This window comes from Neocloeon triangulifer, unplaced genomic scaffold (assembly GCF_031216515.1).
Source record: "Neocloeon triangulifer isolate White Clay Creek 2 clone unplaced genomic scaffold, ASM3121651v1 ptg000014l, whole genome shotgun sequence".
Classification (NCBI taxonomy): domain Eukaryota; kingdom Metazoa; phylum Arthropoda; class Insecta; order Ephemeroptera; family Baetidae; genus Neocloeon; species Neocloeon triangulifer.
Window position 1 is genome coordinate 10,485,207 of NW_026775556.1, and position 15,710 is coordinate 10,500,916.

Sequence of the window (15,710 nt, forward strand, 5' to 3'; positions counted from 1 at the left end):
GAAAAAAATTAATGATATTATATATTCAAATGTGATGAGGGTAAAATGCTTGACATAAATTTAGCTTCAGTTTGACATTTCATTTATAAATCCATTCATAGAAACTTAAATATAAACATGATTTCATGCAATATTAAAAATGCAAATTTAGCATCTCTCAAAATATCCTCATTATTTCTGACAATCAAACATCCCTTTCTCAATAATTTTTTAATGGTTCATTGCCATATGAAAAATTATATTTCAAATTTTTGCTCTTTATGTGGTTAGCCTACTTTGTTTGCTTCACCCTTCCGTTGGTGGAAACCCCAAACTCTTTGTGGTTTCATTACCTTGAAATTTATATAAATAGCAAAAAGCAGTGCATGCCTCTCTACTTCCACTAAATCACTCAAGCATGAGTTCCCCAGTGAAGACATCACCATTTAGCGCCTTCGGCATCAATTTCTATAAGATGAGTTTTTTTTAAAGTCTGAATTATAGTAGTATTAAATCTTATATATGCGTATTTTTTTAAATTTACAACAATAAGAAATTACAAGAGACTGAGGGAAATGTCGTGGCCTCGCCAATCAGTGCTCTTACAGTGCTTGCCATGGCCCTTAATGGCGCACGAGGTGAAACTGAAGCAGAATTGCGTCAAGCACTTCAGGTTTCAGCTGTAAGAGAGGAAGTCGAGCGCATTTTCTTTGAGGCTATCAATAGTCTGAAAGTAAGTTAATCAGAAATATTTCCATGAAAATTTGAATTTAATTTATAAATTTATTAATATCATAGAAAACTGAGAATGCAGTTGTGACGATGGCAAACAAGGCGTTTATCGCTGATAGATTCAACATCAAACCAAATTATGTTGCATCCCTCAAGAAGTCGTTTTTAACCACTATTGAAGGCATTGACTTTTCCGCCTCTGATGCTACTACAAAAATTAATGACTGGGTTGCCGAGGCGACAAATCAGAAGATTCAAAAACTTTTTGTGGGTCGGTTGTAATATCCCTGGCAATTTATATCATAGTAATGAACTTTATATTATTAAGATCCTTTGGATTCTGCAACTAGGCTGGTCCTTGTGAACGCACTTTACTTTAAGGGTGAATGGAGAAAACAATTTGACAGGGACGAAACGGAAACCAAACCATTCAAATCAACTTCTGGCAATTTGAATGTGCAGATGATGTCCCTAAGTTCAGCGTTTTATTATAAAAAATTAGATCAGTATGATGCACAACTTGTGGAGATTCCTTATAAGGTATTTACCAGAATTTCCCCCATTTAAAATAAATAAATTATCATTTACAAATTTCAAAATTATTGCTATATAGGGAAATGAATTTAGCATGGTCATTATTTTACCCAACAAAGAAGACGGCTTGACCGAATTGGAAGGGAAACTCGGGCAACAGAATTTGACCGAATTGCTTTTTGATGCAGAATGGAGTCGAGTTAATATTTCGCTACCCAGATTCAAAATTGAGAGTTCACATGACTTGAAACCACTCATGCAAAAGGTTTTTTTTATCTAATTGGATATTTGCATGATGTTGTAATTCTGTTTTTTTTTTTCAAACATTAGATGGGTGTAAATTTGATATTCTTGAATGGTTCTGACTTCAGTGGCATTACTGATGAGAATGTCAGTGTCACTTCTATTGTGCAAAAAGCATACATCGACGTCAATGAAGAAGGTTCTGAAGCAGCGGCAGCAACCGGTAAGAATTAAAATAAAAAGTTTAAATTTTTTCCAAATCCTAATAATTTAGGAATATCAATGGAGTTAACGTCCGCTCCAGGACTTTCTGGTTTCAATTTCAACTGTGACCATCCTTTCTTGTACTTTGTTCTTTTCAAAAGAGCTTTCACAATATTTGGAGGACGTGTATCCAAACCAACCATAACTACAGATATTGTCTAGGAAAAGTAATTCTTATTTTACTAATAATTTTATTTGAATTTTATGAATGCTACTTTTTAAATTTTATCATAAAAAAACGCAAGATGTATTTTAATCAACAATTTTTTATAAAATGTATACAGAAATAATATTTATTTTCATGACAAAAATATTTTTATTGCATTCTGAATAAAAAAAGAAACATACTATTTATTTAAATGCTTTCCCTTGTGAAAATAAATTAGTTTACATTATTTAATATAAACCTGCTTTTAAGGTATGAAATATGCATGATACGATACTGTTGATAATCAATATTCATGTCAATCTTGGATTTTTGTAAAATACATAGGTAAGATATGAATTTTAAATTACTCATTTAACTCGATTTATTTCTGGCCTTAGGAATACAAGAATAATTGTTAAGTTTTAAACTTTTTGATAATCTGCAGTTATAAATTTTAACTTTCAACCTCAAAATAACCACAATCTATTTACAAATCTAAGCAAATAGTATGCGGAAATTAAAATTGAAGCATAATTTCCTCACGCCATGGTTTTCGGTCAGGTCGTCCATATGACCCAGCACACTCAAGTTTTAAATGAATTTGAATAGACTTAATGTGCCTTTACATTTTAAAAAATTTTATTTCTTCGGCCAAATAATTATGGACAATTTCAAAACTTGGCTTACCTTAACAATTTAAAATCATATTTATTTCGAGCAATGGGAAACTTTTGTTTCGGACAAGAAATGGCGACCAGCTTTTTCGTCCCAAGCTTTTTAAAGTGCGCTTTTACTCGGGCACCTCAGGAGACCTCTTTGGTGGCGCGTCCCAGCTCATTTCCAGGCTCTCTCATCCCACACGACGGGCATTTCCCACCTTTCGCAAAGAGTGAGAGGGAAGAAGCTCCTCTATTTTTCCTTCTTTCTCGCATTCCACTCACGTCGCTAATACTAACTGCCTTTTTTCACCGGCGGGCGGGCGGGTGGCGAATTACAGTGTCACGGCCTAACCAAATGATATATTTGCCTTTCTCGCCGCGCCGCCGTTTAATATATCGCCCTATTTTCACTCGCAGTGATAATTCCGTCTTCCGACCGCAGCTTTTTGCGAGCAGACCAAGAGATATGACAAAAGTTTCTTGTATTAATACCCGCTCTTCTCACTCTGTTGCTCTTTCTGCTGCAGTGTGTATATATGCGACTCTGTTCGCCCCAGAATGAATTCCCGCACGCTGACAAGTAAAGGCTCTCTCTCTTTGTGCATGCGGCGCGGCGAGATATTGCATTCTCGCACCAGCACACACTTGCCACTCTGCTGCTGTTTTGTATTAGCAAAAAGTGACTTTAAACGTATGTGGGATTATCACTGCATGACTTTCAAAGTTAATAATGTTGAAGGAGTGCGAGGCAACTTCATTCAAAAATGATGTAATTTCAATCCTTGTTTATTAGAGCAAAAGATTCAGGATACCTTTGGATGCGAAATAATTAACATTTAAATCATCTTGCTGTAAATGTTAATATTACTTTTCCTTAGAAAATTATTATAATTATATTGATCAATATACGCAAAAATTACATTTTTACTAACCATCTTTTTTCTAGCATAAAATATAAATTTAGTCAAATTTCAAATTTAACACTTTTTTCATTAAATTGATGAAATTCATAATTATATACTGCAGATATTTTTTTTTAATTGTTATATATAAACAGGTAGAAAATTGTTGGGTCACTTAAGAAATATTATTTAATTTTATTAATTTAATGTTTGCTCTTTTTGTAAAAGCAACGTTTAATTATGAATCATTTGAGAAAAAAGCAAAATGTCGCTATATGACTGCAAATGAGATCACATTTATAAATGTGTCAAGGGTGAAAATCAACATACTGCAGCGTCACATAATGGAGTCTTGCAACGTTTGACATTTTCCTTGCCTTTTCCATACATATCTTTCCAATTCAATTTCTTTCAGCGGTGTGCTGGCGAGCGTTCCGTGCGAAAAAACAAAATTGATTTCACTGCGCTCTCCTTGTCCTTGCCTCGCATAACAACGACAGTCCGTTCTCCAAATTGCACCTCGGCGTCCACACCATCGTCGCGAAAATACACAGCGGCTCTCGCTTGAGTAGCATACCGAGTAGATAGAACGTAGTTGCTGAATGGAACTTGTTCGCGTGCAATTCCGGCCTTTCGCCAACCAACCTCCTTTGCGCGCGGCAGCTGCAGAGAAAAAGTGGTGGATTTGTGTTTATATGTGCACACGAAGAAAAGAGATAAGAACTTGTTGGCGCTTTGGATAATGCAAACGCCATTTATTTAATCCGAAGAGCAACAACAACCGAGAGAGTTGCACAAAAAGAGGTCGTTGCTGGCTGGCAGATGAAATTTCGCAATTCACTGGCTGGAATAAGACGGACAAAATGTGCAACTTACTCTTCTACTCGTCGAGCGACTGCCTTCCTATTAAAAACGAATCTTGAATTTATCTTGGTTTTTGCAGTTGTGCATACATTTCTCAAGCACTAGCAATATGTTAACCTCCTTACTGTTTCCTGATATTGTTTTTATTCTACGGAAATTCTCATGAACAAAATAGCTTGCTTAAATTAAAAAGAGCAGACAAATGTGTATCAGACGTTCAAGTTTGGAATATTTTTCATTATTAAAAATATTTTCTCTGCATAAAATTCTAGGAAATGAATAATTTTTTTAAATTATGATTGTCATTATTGAAAAAGTTTTCACAATTTTTCATGAGAAAAAAAATTTGATTTGTTAACGTTCAATATTTTCTGATAGCAACCACAACCAGAGTTTAATATAAATTATTTAAATAAATAATTATGAGTTTTTAAACTATAAGTGAAAAGCTTTATTTATTTACATATATATAATTAAATTTATTTCAAAATTTTATTTTATTTATTTCCATGCAGGGATTAATGTTATCTTCCTGACAACGAGGATTTCAAAGATACCACTGCCTAATTTTCATGGTCACAAACTGCTCAAAATAATTTTCTTCCCACGCTTGCTGCACCCGCGGAGAAAATAAAATAAGCTTGTTATAAAAGTTTCATTAACTTTTTTTTCCTGGTGGCGAATTTCCTAAGTCGCTTCTCGTGTTGCAACGCGGATTGCGGCACAAAGCGAAACTTTTATTATTGCAAAGTATTATACCCACGCTAAATTCTCCGCTTCAAAAGTGGTCTCGCGCACTTTTTCCGTCTCGTCATATTAAATTCCCGAGAACAATGTATCACAAGACAAAAGTATTAGTCGACGCGGATTACTCTTGGTTAGAAATAGGTTGCATCGGCCACATACTAGACGAACGAAATCTTTGCCCGAGGATAAAAGTTCCGTAATGAAATCTGCGCACCATAATTCTGCCGAGACCACTCGTGTGCATGCAAATTCATCTTCCATCTGCGCAATCTGCCAAGGAGATGCAAGTCGCGTTGTATAAATCTTGTCGCAGAGCGAGCAGCCAGCAAAGTATTTTCTGGTGCTTGCATTATAAGAAAATTATCAACGCGTGAACGTGTGTGTGCATGTGTGTGTGTTTTCTCGGCCAATCAGATTGCGAGCGGCACGTGTGCGCTTAACGGCTTAAAAATGCAATCTTTCGCGAGCGTGGATGCTGTCGAGGAAAATCTCATTTACTTTTTTTGCCTCAGCGACACACAATTGAGCGCTCAGCCTGCGAGATAGGCAGCCACGCTGAGCACGCGGGACGTGCGGACTGCATATCTGCTCAGACTGCAGGCACAGATTTCCTGCTCTTGGCTCGCGGAGATGGAAAATAAATATAGCACTTGGCTAGTTTGCCAGAGCGAGAGAGAAGTCTGGAAACCCGCTAAAGAGTTTTCAACCACCCACTGTATATGGGTTTATTTCTTAAGGGAATAGAGATCACAATCACCCTTAATCTCTCTTTCAAAAACACTGAAAAAAATCTTCCATTCGAATACCTTATTTGATCATTTAAATTAAACGGTATTTAACTTAAATAAATCAACTCAATTTGCAAGAAAAATTTTGTATTTTGTGTTGAGCTTGATTTTTGTTCTTCAAAATTTTAATTATTTGACAATTTTTAGTTTCAAAACTTTTTAAGTGATATTTTCACATAGCTTCATCATTAATCAAAGTGTTTGAAACGATCGATTACTATACTAAAAAATAAGAAATTGCAATTAATTATTATAAACTTTAACTATTCTGGCTTAATTTTCTTTCTATCTAAAATATAAAATATTATTTTACATCTTTTTGGTTTTTGCAGTGCGCTTTTTTTGCTGCGACATTTGGCTGGTCTAGCAGGACTTGTATGTGTTACTGCTGGTGGCTCAAGAAGGTCCCGGCCTAATCTCGGCGGTAGTTATTTCATTTTAGTGCAGATATAAAAAGTCGTGAGGCTCGTCGTCCGCGGCGTGTGCGCTCGCTCGCAGCAATGAAAATAATGATAATGCGCGCCGGAAACGAGATTACAGCACCCAGCTGCAAAATAGCCGCCATTACACTTGCACATCCATACATATAAATATACACGGGGTGGCGGCGAAAGGACGAATTTCTCGGCCGTGTGCGTGCAGTGCCGGAGCCAAAAAGGGACCAACGTCTTCCACTCCACGATAAGGGTTGTTGCGTCTATTGGCTTTTGCTCCAGCGAACTTTAATTACTCTCGTTGCTAATGAATTCGGATCCAAGGAAAAAGTAGCGTCCTGTTTCTAATTTGTTCCAATTTTTTCCTGCTCGACTGCAATTAATTTCTATTTTGATAGAGAAAAATAAATGTTACATTGATTTTTTTTTTACTTTTTATTATCATATAATTAAACTTCATATGGAAATATCGGATTTTTAAGAGAAAAATTCAATTTCCTCAATTTTTAGATAGTGTCCTCAAGAAAACTCTGGTTGACCGAGCAATGCGAGTTGGTTTTATTGATTTAGCAATTGTGTTGACCGTCCTTCTTTGTACGTGTGTATGTGTTGCATGCAGGCGACGCGGCAAAAGTCGCAAAGCGAAATAAAGTGTCTCCCGTTCGCTCGGTGCGACGACGACTAACTTAAGTGCAATTACAGCCGGCAGTTTGACCGAAACGAATGGATTTCTTTTGGACACAGAAAGAGGAAACGAGAAAAGTGTGTCTGTACATTAGCTGACACATCACGTCCTCTTTTATTGAGTGACTGCTGACTGCGAGTCAATTTTGTTCTTTGCTCAGCACCACAAAACGTATCTTTTGTATTGAGAGCAATTCATAGGTATTTTTTAATAACATGTACGTAATTAGAACAAATTTTTAGGATAACAAGGATATTTTTATAATTTGTAGTAAAAAGGTAAATTTACACTAAATAAAAAGAATAAAAAGTTTGTTTAATTGGACTTAACAATGAGTATTTATTTTATTATCAATTCATAAACAAAATTGATATTTGATATATAATGATTAAACAAATTAATTGTGATTGTTTATCTATTGCTAAATAAATTAAAATAAGTTTAAGAACTATAAACCATTTTTTTAATATTTTATTTTTTATACATAATGAGAGCACTATATGCCAATAAAAACCGTATTAGTAAATGTCAATAGGCAAAAGGCTCTCATTCTTTTCTCATGATAAATTTACATTATTTATATTTTGAAATACACTCTTATGAATCAAAATTTTTGCACAAAAAATAAATATTTTATTTTAATTTATCATTATTAATTAGTATTCAATTTCTTGTTAAACTTTTATTGTATTGAGACACGATATTAAAATATATATATATATATATATATATATATATATATATAGGCAGTTATTTTCAGACACTTTAGAGCATTCTGTAAATCACATATGTGAAATTTATAAACCCATTATATAAATTAATTTACTAGTATTATAAATCATGTATCAATGGAGGAATTGAGGTCATTGAAAGAAAATAATATCAGATATTATTTGCTCACTTCCATTTAATATCCTTATTGTTACAATAATTTTTTTGAATTGTAGCGTAAAAGTTTTCATTCAAGGCGTTTTGTCCTTTGAAGCATTTGTGCGAAATAGCTTTAATACTGGTCCATAAAAAATGTGAGCATATTTTATCAGTTTTTGTGAGCACTTGCTTGCTTTTGTACATAAGGACACAAAACGTTCGTCTACGTCAAAGGACGCTTTTCATATATGACAATAACAAGCCACTTCAAGCCTCTCTCTCTCTCTCTCTCTCTCTCTCACTCAGTTAAAAAAGAACAATCTAGAGGAACTTGGCCTCTGATCGTGCTTGCTGCTTTTTTGTTAGTGCCTCTCTCGTCTTTTTTATTTTGGTAAATAACCGTTTGGCGTTTGTGTCGGCAATTTGAGAATCTGGGCTGCTTTTCCTGCCCAACTCTCTCAGCCCCTTTAATCTGCTTCATGCATTATTCACGTGCTAAATCTACTTATTCCCTTTTGCGTCACCACGCGACCATGGTAATTGAATAATTGTGTAATTGAGTGCTTATTCTGTCCAGCCTCTGCCAAACAGCATTTTGAACTTGGTCGATACGAAAAGCAATACAAAAAGAGCTCTTAAATTGAAAAATAAAACCAAGAGAGACTTGCTAATGCCTGGGCAGCAAATGTAGGCTAAATTTTAAAATGACGCACGAAATGTCAAAGCTTCCTACTGGAACGCTGAACTATGATATCATTTGAAACCGAGCCAAGCACTTTTTCACAATAATGGAGGCAAGAGTAGCAGTAGGGCTCGCTTTGTGTATGTAAAATGAAAGTCAAGCAAGCTTTCTGCTCATCAGCACGGAAATTATTGCATTTTTAGTGCATTCCCTGCCCAAGTTCTCAGAGGGGCCGGCAAAAAACTATACTGCAAGGGAGCGATAATTGGCATCAACAAGAGATATTGTTTTGAACGCCAAATAAAAGTTATCCGGGAAAATAAAATAAAACTCGTGCGGAAATCATATTGCGTAGCGTGACCTGTCGGTGAGACGTGGCCACTTTTCGAGTATGACTAGTATGAGCAACGAACTAAATTATCTCTCGTCTGAGTTATTAAAGCATAAGGGCAATATCTGGAATCAGCAGCAGAAAAGCAGGAGCATGCCCGCCGCTTTAATAGACCTGGGAATGGCCCATTACTCCGTCGAAAATAAAAATGATAGCGCGCCGCTGGACGGCCACTTAATTTAATGCACCAAGTATTCTTTCTTGAAAATTAAAGAGTTGTTGCGCAGCTAAATAAAAGCTACGCGTTGTTAAAAGAGAGATTAGCTGACAATACTGATAAGAGAAACTTGCTTGCTGCTTTATATGCGCATCGTAACGTGTATTCTGGGTCAGGACTCAGCAGTGCTTGTGGGATTAATGAGGTTTTCAGCAATTTGTCAAAACGTAAAAAAGCCACTAAAAGAGAAAACAAATGGTTGTTCTGAATGCCTTTTTGTAGTAACCATGCATTGTTTGCAAATGGCATTTGACTGATGTATTTTTGCTTGGTTTTATTTTGGAATTTATTTAAATTTACCTTTATGAAGAGCATTGTTGAGAAAGGAAGCAAAATGAATTGACACTAAACGTATTCTGACCTAAGCACCCTTGGCCAAATTTCATTTATTGGTCACGAATTATACTTTTCGAAATAACCATTATAGGTAGATATTTTTTTAATATGATTTGATTGATAATAAATTTACCAACAATAAATTCAAGATATTTTTTGTATTTATTATTGTATATTCTACTCAAGTTGATTCAACAATGCAAAATTGGAAAAAAAATTATCAAAATAAGTACCACAACTAATAGCAGGAGATGAAAAAAATGCCCTTAATGAAAAAAAATCTGCCACCTTGGCCACACTCTTGACAAAAATGTTCTATCATTTTGAAGTCATTTTGAAATTTTTCAATTATTTTATATTTTAAAAAATTACCAAAATAAAATAAAATTTTCGATTAATTCAATAATATAATATAATTTTTTATATTTAAATCCCTTTTTAATTTACTCTTAACTCTGTTGCATGTTTTTCCTTAGCACATTATGGCAACAGGCCTTTGCATATCAGCAAAATCAAGAGGCCCTACCATCAATCAATGCTATCAAGGGTAGCAAATCAAAATTCGACTGCCACACATTTCGTTTTTGTATATATTTTCAGGCGGTTCATTCTTTGTTTGCAGCAAGCGAAACGGAAGAAATCACACACCACTCACAGTGGCAGGGGGCAAAAACTCTGCCCTATGATGGATGAATTTAAATAGCGAGGAGACGTTTGGAATGAGAGAAAGCACGGCCGAGGAAATAATATAGTAATATGTGCGGCAAAAGCAGCCGGCCGTGCACGCCCAAACTTTTTATTTCCTGCGGGTATTATGAGCGCACGCGGCATTGCGTGCTAGGTGTGTGTTATAAGTACCTTTTTCTCTCTATTTATTTTCACCCGATCGTAATTCATTTTTTGTGTACCGCAGTTTCGAATTACCACCCGCGTTTTGAGTATCTCCCGTTCCGTCAAGTTGTAGAAAATAACGGTCGCGCTGCGCGCAGAAAACATGACCATTCGACATTTAAACGCTATTTATCAGTCTGCGTGATCTGTTTCTTTCGCAGTCAACTGTGGCATTGGAGAACTAAATAAATCAGCTTTTTGTTTCTGGAAACGATACCTTTATCCCGCAGGTGCCGTTTCTCCCCACTTTCATTAAACGGAGCTCATTAATTACTCTAATCAATTTTCCACGATCAGATGCCATAAAAATTCCCTCGTGAATATTACTGTGACAAACTCCAGAATTTTTCCCTTATCAAGTCGTAAAATTCTAGAATTTTATTCGCAAGTGACTTGACAGAATTATTTTATCTCCTGTGAGATCAAATATAAATTTATAACCCTTCCCCTCGCGGATGCGATATATATGAAGCTGTGCACGTCCCACAATCAAAACTGTCCAATAATTTTCAGATAAATTTAATTTCCGCGCGCTGGGAAGTCGTCAGATCGGAAATTATCGGAGGACCGCTTAACCCTTTTGCTCAGACACCCGCTGCGTTCAAGGGACGAGCATCAAAGAAAAGTCAAAGCTCTGGGGCGTGGGTGACAGACTTTCAATTAAAATGAATTTGCTGTACACCGCGGCGCGTCATAAAATCACTGTGCGTAGCTCGTAACTTGATTTCGCGGGCCTTCAACTAAATAGAGTAACATCAGACTCGACGCCCTCGCTGCGTGTGGCAAATACAGAGTATGTACAAAATACTGATGCGACATTCCGTTTAAAGCTGATGTTTGCGAGGGGCCATTCACTCAAAGTTAACCCTTTTTGATGTGCAATGAAAGTAAATGCTTTTAAGTTTAATAATAAATTTTAAGTAATTTTCAACATTAATTAATTGTTAGATTCTGTATTATGTAAAATAAAATAATTATATATTAATAACTCCATGCATCCTTCTGGCATTTTTTAATAAGTTGATAATTTTCAAGACTATGAATTATTTTACATGTTTTTTTTTTTTTTTAATACTCTATGCTATTTTGATGCGATATATGTATTTAATGTTTACCAATGCTACAAATAAAAATATAAAATTAATAAATTGATAAAATAAAAATAAATTATATTTTTAAATTAAACAATAATTTACAAATTAAAATTAATAAATTTTTTTAATTCTAATTAACTTTCATACTTTTTTACTCCCATCTTTTAGTGAGGTAACAGTTTCTTAATAACTTGAATTTGTATACATATTTGTGTTGTATTGAAGAAAAACGTGAATTTTATTTCATTATCAAATATAAAAAAAAAAAAAAATTTATATACGTATAATAGAAATCATACCGTGGAGTTGACTGCTAGATATTAATGCAAAATATAAACAATGTGTAAGTAAAACGAAAAGACACTCAGAAATATTACATTTAATTTACGCAGCTGGCTCAATTGTAATTGTTGATAGCCCTGGCATTGTTCGCTGCTCACAAATAGTACCAAGAGTAATGGCGTAGAAAATTGTTTCTGCGAGCTGCTGGTGTTTGTCGGCGTCCCACATCGACAGTCCCAGAGACAAGACACAGGGAATGTGATTTCTGCTGCCTATGAACGAACGCTAATGCCGGGCGCGCCGTACGCGACCCGACACGAGCTTCAACCCCTGCGGTGCCGATGAGGAATGGGGTGCGGACGCCGAGCCAGGCAGGGGTGGTCCGGGGTGGAAATGAGAAATTTCTCGCTTGCCATGTGATGATGCACCTCGTTACGCTTCTTTTGTGTGTCAGCTTCAAAGCTGCCATTCCGCAGCTGAGAATTGTGCGATTTTTCTTTCGTCCCAGCAGCTTTTCTCGACCGATTATGACGGTCGGTGGATTATTTTGCGGCTCTGCACCCCACAGCTAATTGATCGCCGCCGCAGCCGCGCGCTGACAAATCGCGTGGAATAAAATATTAATTAATGCGCGCAGAGCCAGGCTGCTATTTTTCTTGTCTTGCGTTTGACGCTTGCTTTGTGTTTTTGTTCACGGAAATGAAATTCTGCTGCTATTGGGGGAGCTAAATTATTTTGGTATTGCTGCGTAGGGTTTTACGGATTAGGATAATATTGTACATAACTTATTGTGCAAGGGAAATCAACAGTATTAAAGGGAGGTGGAGAAATTTACTTCTGGATATATGGGATATATGTTTTCTTTTAATTTAAATTCTACAATCAAATTTAAAAAATAAAATAAAAATAAAGGTGCCGTGTCTGGCCTTCAAAATATGTAAAGAATAAAAGATGTAATGTGTCGCAACTGTTGCATTTTATTATTTTTGGCTATTTCTTATATGTACCTAAAAGAATTGAAAAGAACAAGGAATATTAATACTTTTTTCTAGAACTGGCTGCCAATTCTCTCATCTATGTGAATTTCGTAATAATCTGTCTGACCTGTTGTGAGAGAATAAACGAATTGATTTATAATTTTAAATGCCATGTAATATATTTATACAATTGAATAATTTATTTTTGAGGCTAAATTTTTTGTGTTACAAAATTAATTGTTAACAAAATGGTTTGAACAGAATATAATAAATTGAATGCATAAGTGCTTGTATATTTTGATAAAATTTTGATTGTTGCTATACTAGAAAGTTTCTGATGATCATTGGTTATGATCGATAAAATAATGCAAAAAAGAAAACAGTTTTTCTTGGTTTTCATTTTTGCACACAGAAGCAACTAATCGAACGATTCTCCCTTTTTCATACTGGTGAATCAAACAGCACGCATTTCATTAAATCCTCTCTCACACAACGTGACAGTCGTAAAATCTGTTTGAACTGCTGCTCTCTTTCTCTTTTTTAATTTACCGCGCCTGCATTTAAAACGCGCACGCACGCAACTCGCATTTTTAATTTCGTAGCAAATTAAATCCACAAGCGGCCCATTTGCATAATGCAATTTATGCAATGATCCGCAACGCTCTTTTTGTTCCTGCGCGACGGTAATGAGGTGCACGCATAAAAAAATAAACACGCCCCGCTCATGCACCCCCGAGGAATGCAAATTGCATTTTTGCCGCTGCACCCATTACATGTTCTGGGGCGGGGCAGAACACGTCATGCGATCCCTCTCAGTCAAACTGCTTCACAGAAAGCGGGGTGTCTTTTTATGGGGTGCGAAATTTGTCGCTTGTTGATTTTGCGCCGAAACAAGGAGGAAGAAAGGAAATTAAAAGTTCCATCGCGACACTAATTCCGTCTGCGGGATTTAGGGCGGAATTCGGCTGCGCTGGACAGACGGCGTTCCTTGCTTGTTTGTGTAAAAAGTCAAGTGTTGGGTGAGAGACTACGGGGCCAATTAATTATGGTCGGCTGCTTAGTTAGTCAGTCGGCGGCAAGGCGGACGCTTCTTCCCAAGGCCTCTTCCGCACTCCCTTGAGGACTCGGCTGAATTAAGGGCTAATTCAAAGGATCCCCGCCAAGGGGATTAGTGAAGCCCCACCAAATTGGAAAAGTTGCAAAAGCGATGCTTTGTCGAGTGTTTTTGACTAAAATTCTAATAGACAATGCCCTATATATAAAGGCAAAGTTAGTATGGAATTTCATTAGCTATGCGTCGCTATCTATGAGAAGTTTGCTTTATAGATTACCTGTTTGGAATGTTACATTGTTGTGTGCAGAGGATTATTATTGTGCAACGGAATTATACTTCTAGCCTATGCAAATTTTTAAACTTTTTGATTGAAATAAGTGTGGTCTTGTTTTGTTGAGCGTCAGGCGTTTAAAAGCATAGACACCATATAATGCTAATAATAAAATTAGTGACACCATTTGTTTATATTTTTTGTCTAAATTTTCACATCACATTGTGTGCATTTTAAGACTCCTAAGACGTAGTCAAATCAAGTCTTTACAACAATGATTGTTAAATTTTCCAATTATTGACAAAATATTTCCTATTGTTGAAAATACTTGATTTGGCTATGTCAATAAGGAGGCCTTAATTGTAGAAAATAATTTATTTGAAAAGAAAAGAAATTACGGCACTACCACAAGCAAGATTTTTTTTTTTTTTAAATTTCCTAGATCAAAAAGACCCCATCCGCCGCTGTGAGCCTCGGTTGAATTGGTTTTTGTTCATTTATCACTTATCACAAGTTCTGCCTCAGATAGAACTTTTTTTCTTTCTCTTTTTCCCCCTTTTTTTAGCTTTAATAAACAAATAATTATTTTAAATATTTTGGTATATCATTGCTAGAATTATGATTTGTGGGGATTTTTTTGGTGAAATATCAGTTTTCAATATCCATTACCAATTTTCAAATGCGAACAATAGGCGAATTGATTTTTCACCCACTGCTGAAAAGATATAATAGAAAAATAAAGAAATGTTCTCTTATTTCTCTTTTGAATTGTCATGTTGAACCTGCAAAAGAACTCTTTTCGGATCAGTTGGAAGTTTGAAGCTTCGTCCAATTAATATAGCTGAAAGAAAAATGCATCTTGCCATTTGCAGGCTTACAAAAATTGGGAAACGTAAATATTTCAAAAGGACCTGAAGAAAGCTCCTTCGAAAGTGACATGCGGCCTAATGAAAAATCTCAGTCTGCAGCCGCGCTTTTTGCGTCACTGTTTCAGAGGCCGAAAAGCACCTCTGCATCTCTCTCTGCGCCGCTCTCTCATCAGATGAAAGGAAAAAAGAAAATCTTTCAGAAAATCGTCTCACAGAGCATTTCCACGGGATGATTAAAGCCGAGCGAGCGAGCGACGTGTATTAGGAGCGAAGAGCGTGCACACAGGGGAAAAGCAGCGCAGACACAATGAAAATATATCAGACAGAGACGGACAGACGGTATGGGTCGGAGAAGAGGAACCGGGGCTGCATCACTAAAACAGCAACATATACAGCGCGCGCCGGCGGGATCATCCAATTATTGCATCTTGCATCATCAAAGGGCGAGATGGGGTGACTGCAGGGGTGGGATTAGTCGTCTTGCCCGACTCGGTCGCCGAGAATTGGCATTTCATTCGCTGTTTACATCCTGGATTTTCTGCGCTCTCGTGTATGTATGTGTCCCATATCCTCCAGAGCTGCAAAGCTCCCAGCGTCGACTCGTCTCGTTCCATTTTTTAAAAAGGAAATTACATTCTCGTCGTGCCTCAAATGAGAAATTATTTATAGCAGGAACGTTAGCCGCCTGTATATTTGTGCCTCTCAGCACATACTCGATTTTTTCCTCGGATGTGAAATGTAATAACCACGTACGCGACGACGGCTAAATTCGAGGCAGACTGCGCTCTTTGGGGCAC

The 15,710-nt window shown here is 36.2% G+C and overlaps 1 protein-coding gene across 2 annotated transcripts; it reads left to right on the forward strand.

Annotated features, from left to right (window-relative positions):
• The first annotated feature begins 388 nt into the window (after nt 1-388).
• Nucleotides 389-2,091, forward strand: LOC132200548 (serpin B3-like). Of its 2 annotated transcripts, none has more exons than XM_059626083.1 (7): nt 389-454; nt 524-712; nt 778-982; nt 1,040-1,251; nt 1,325-1,510; nt 1,576-1,711; nt 1,763-2,091. In XM_059626083.1, exons 1-7 carry the CDS (start codon nt 398-400, stop codon nt 1,912-1,914), a joined length of 1,137 nt encoding a protein of 378 aa, XP_059482066.1. In that variant the 5' UTR covers nt 389-397; the 3' UTR covers nt 1,915-2,091. The 2 variants fall into 2 exon arrangements, with proteins under 2 accessions (XP_059482066.1, XP_059482067.1); XM_059626084.1 differs by having other exon boundaries at nt 397-449; nt 528-712.
• The last annotated feature ends 13,619 nt before the right edge of the window (nt 2,092-15,710 follow it).

What these genes read in the sequence shown, in the direction of transcription:
- LOC132200548 (XM_059626083.1), top strand. Translation starts at nt 398, where the DNA reads ATGAGTTCCCCAGTGAAGACATCACCATTTAGCGCCTTCGGCATCAAT. An exon ending in AGGCTATCAATAGTCTGAAA is followed by an intron (nt 713 to 777) that starts GTAAGTTAATCA and finishes TTAATATCATAG; the next exon opens with AAAACTGAGAATGCAGTTGT. An exon ending in TGAAGCAGCGGCAGCAACCG is followed by an intron (nt 1,712 to 1,762) that starts GTAAGAATTAAA and finishes CTAATAATTTAG; the next exon opens with GAATATCAATGGAGTTAACG.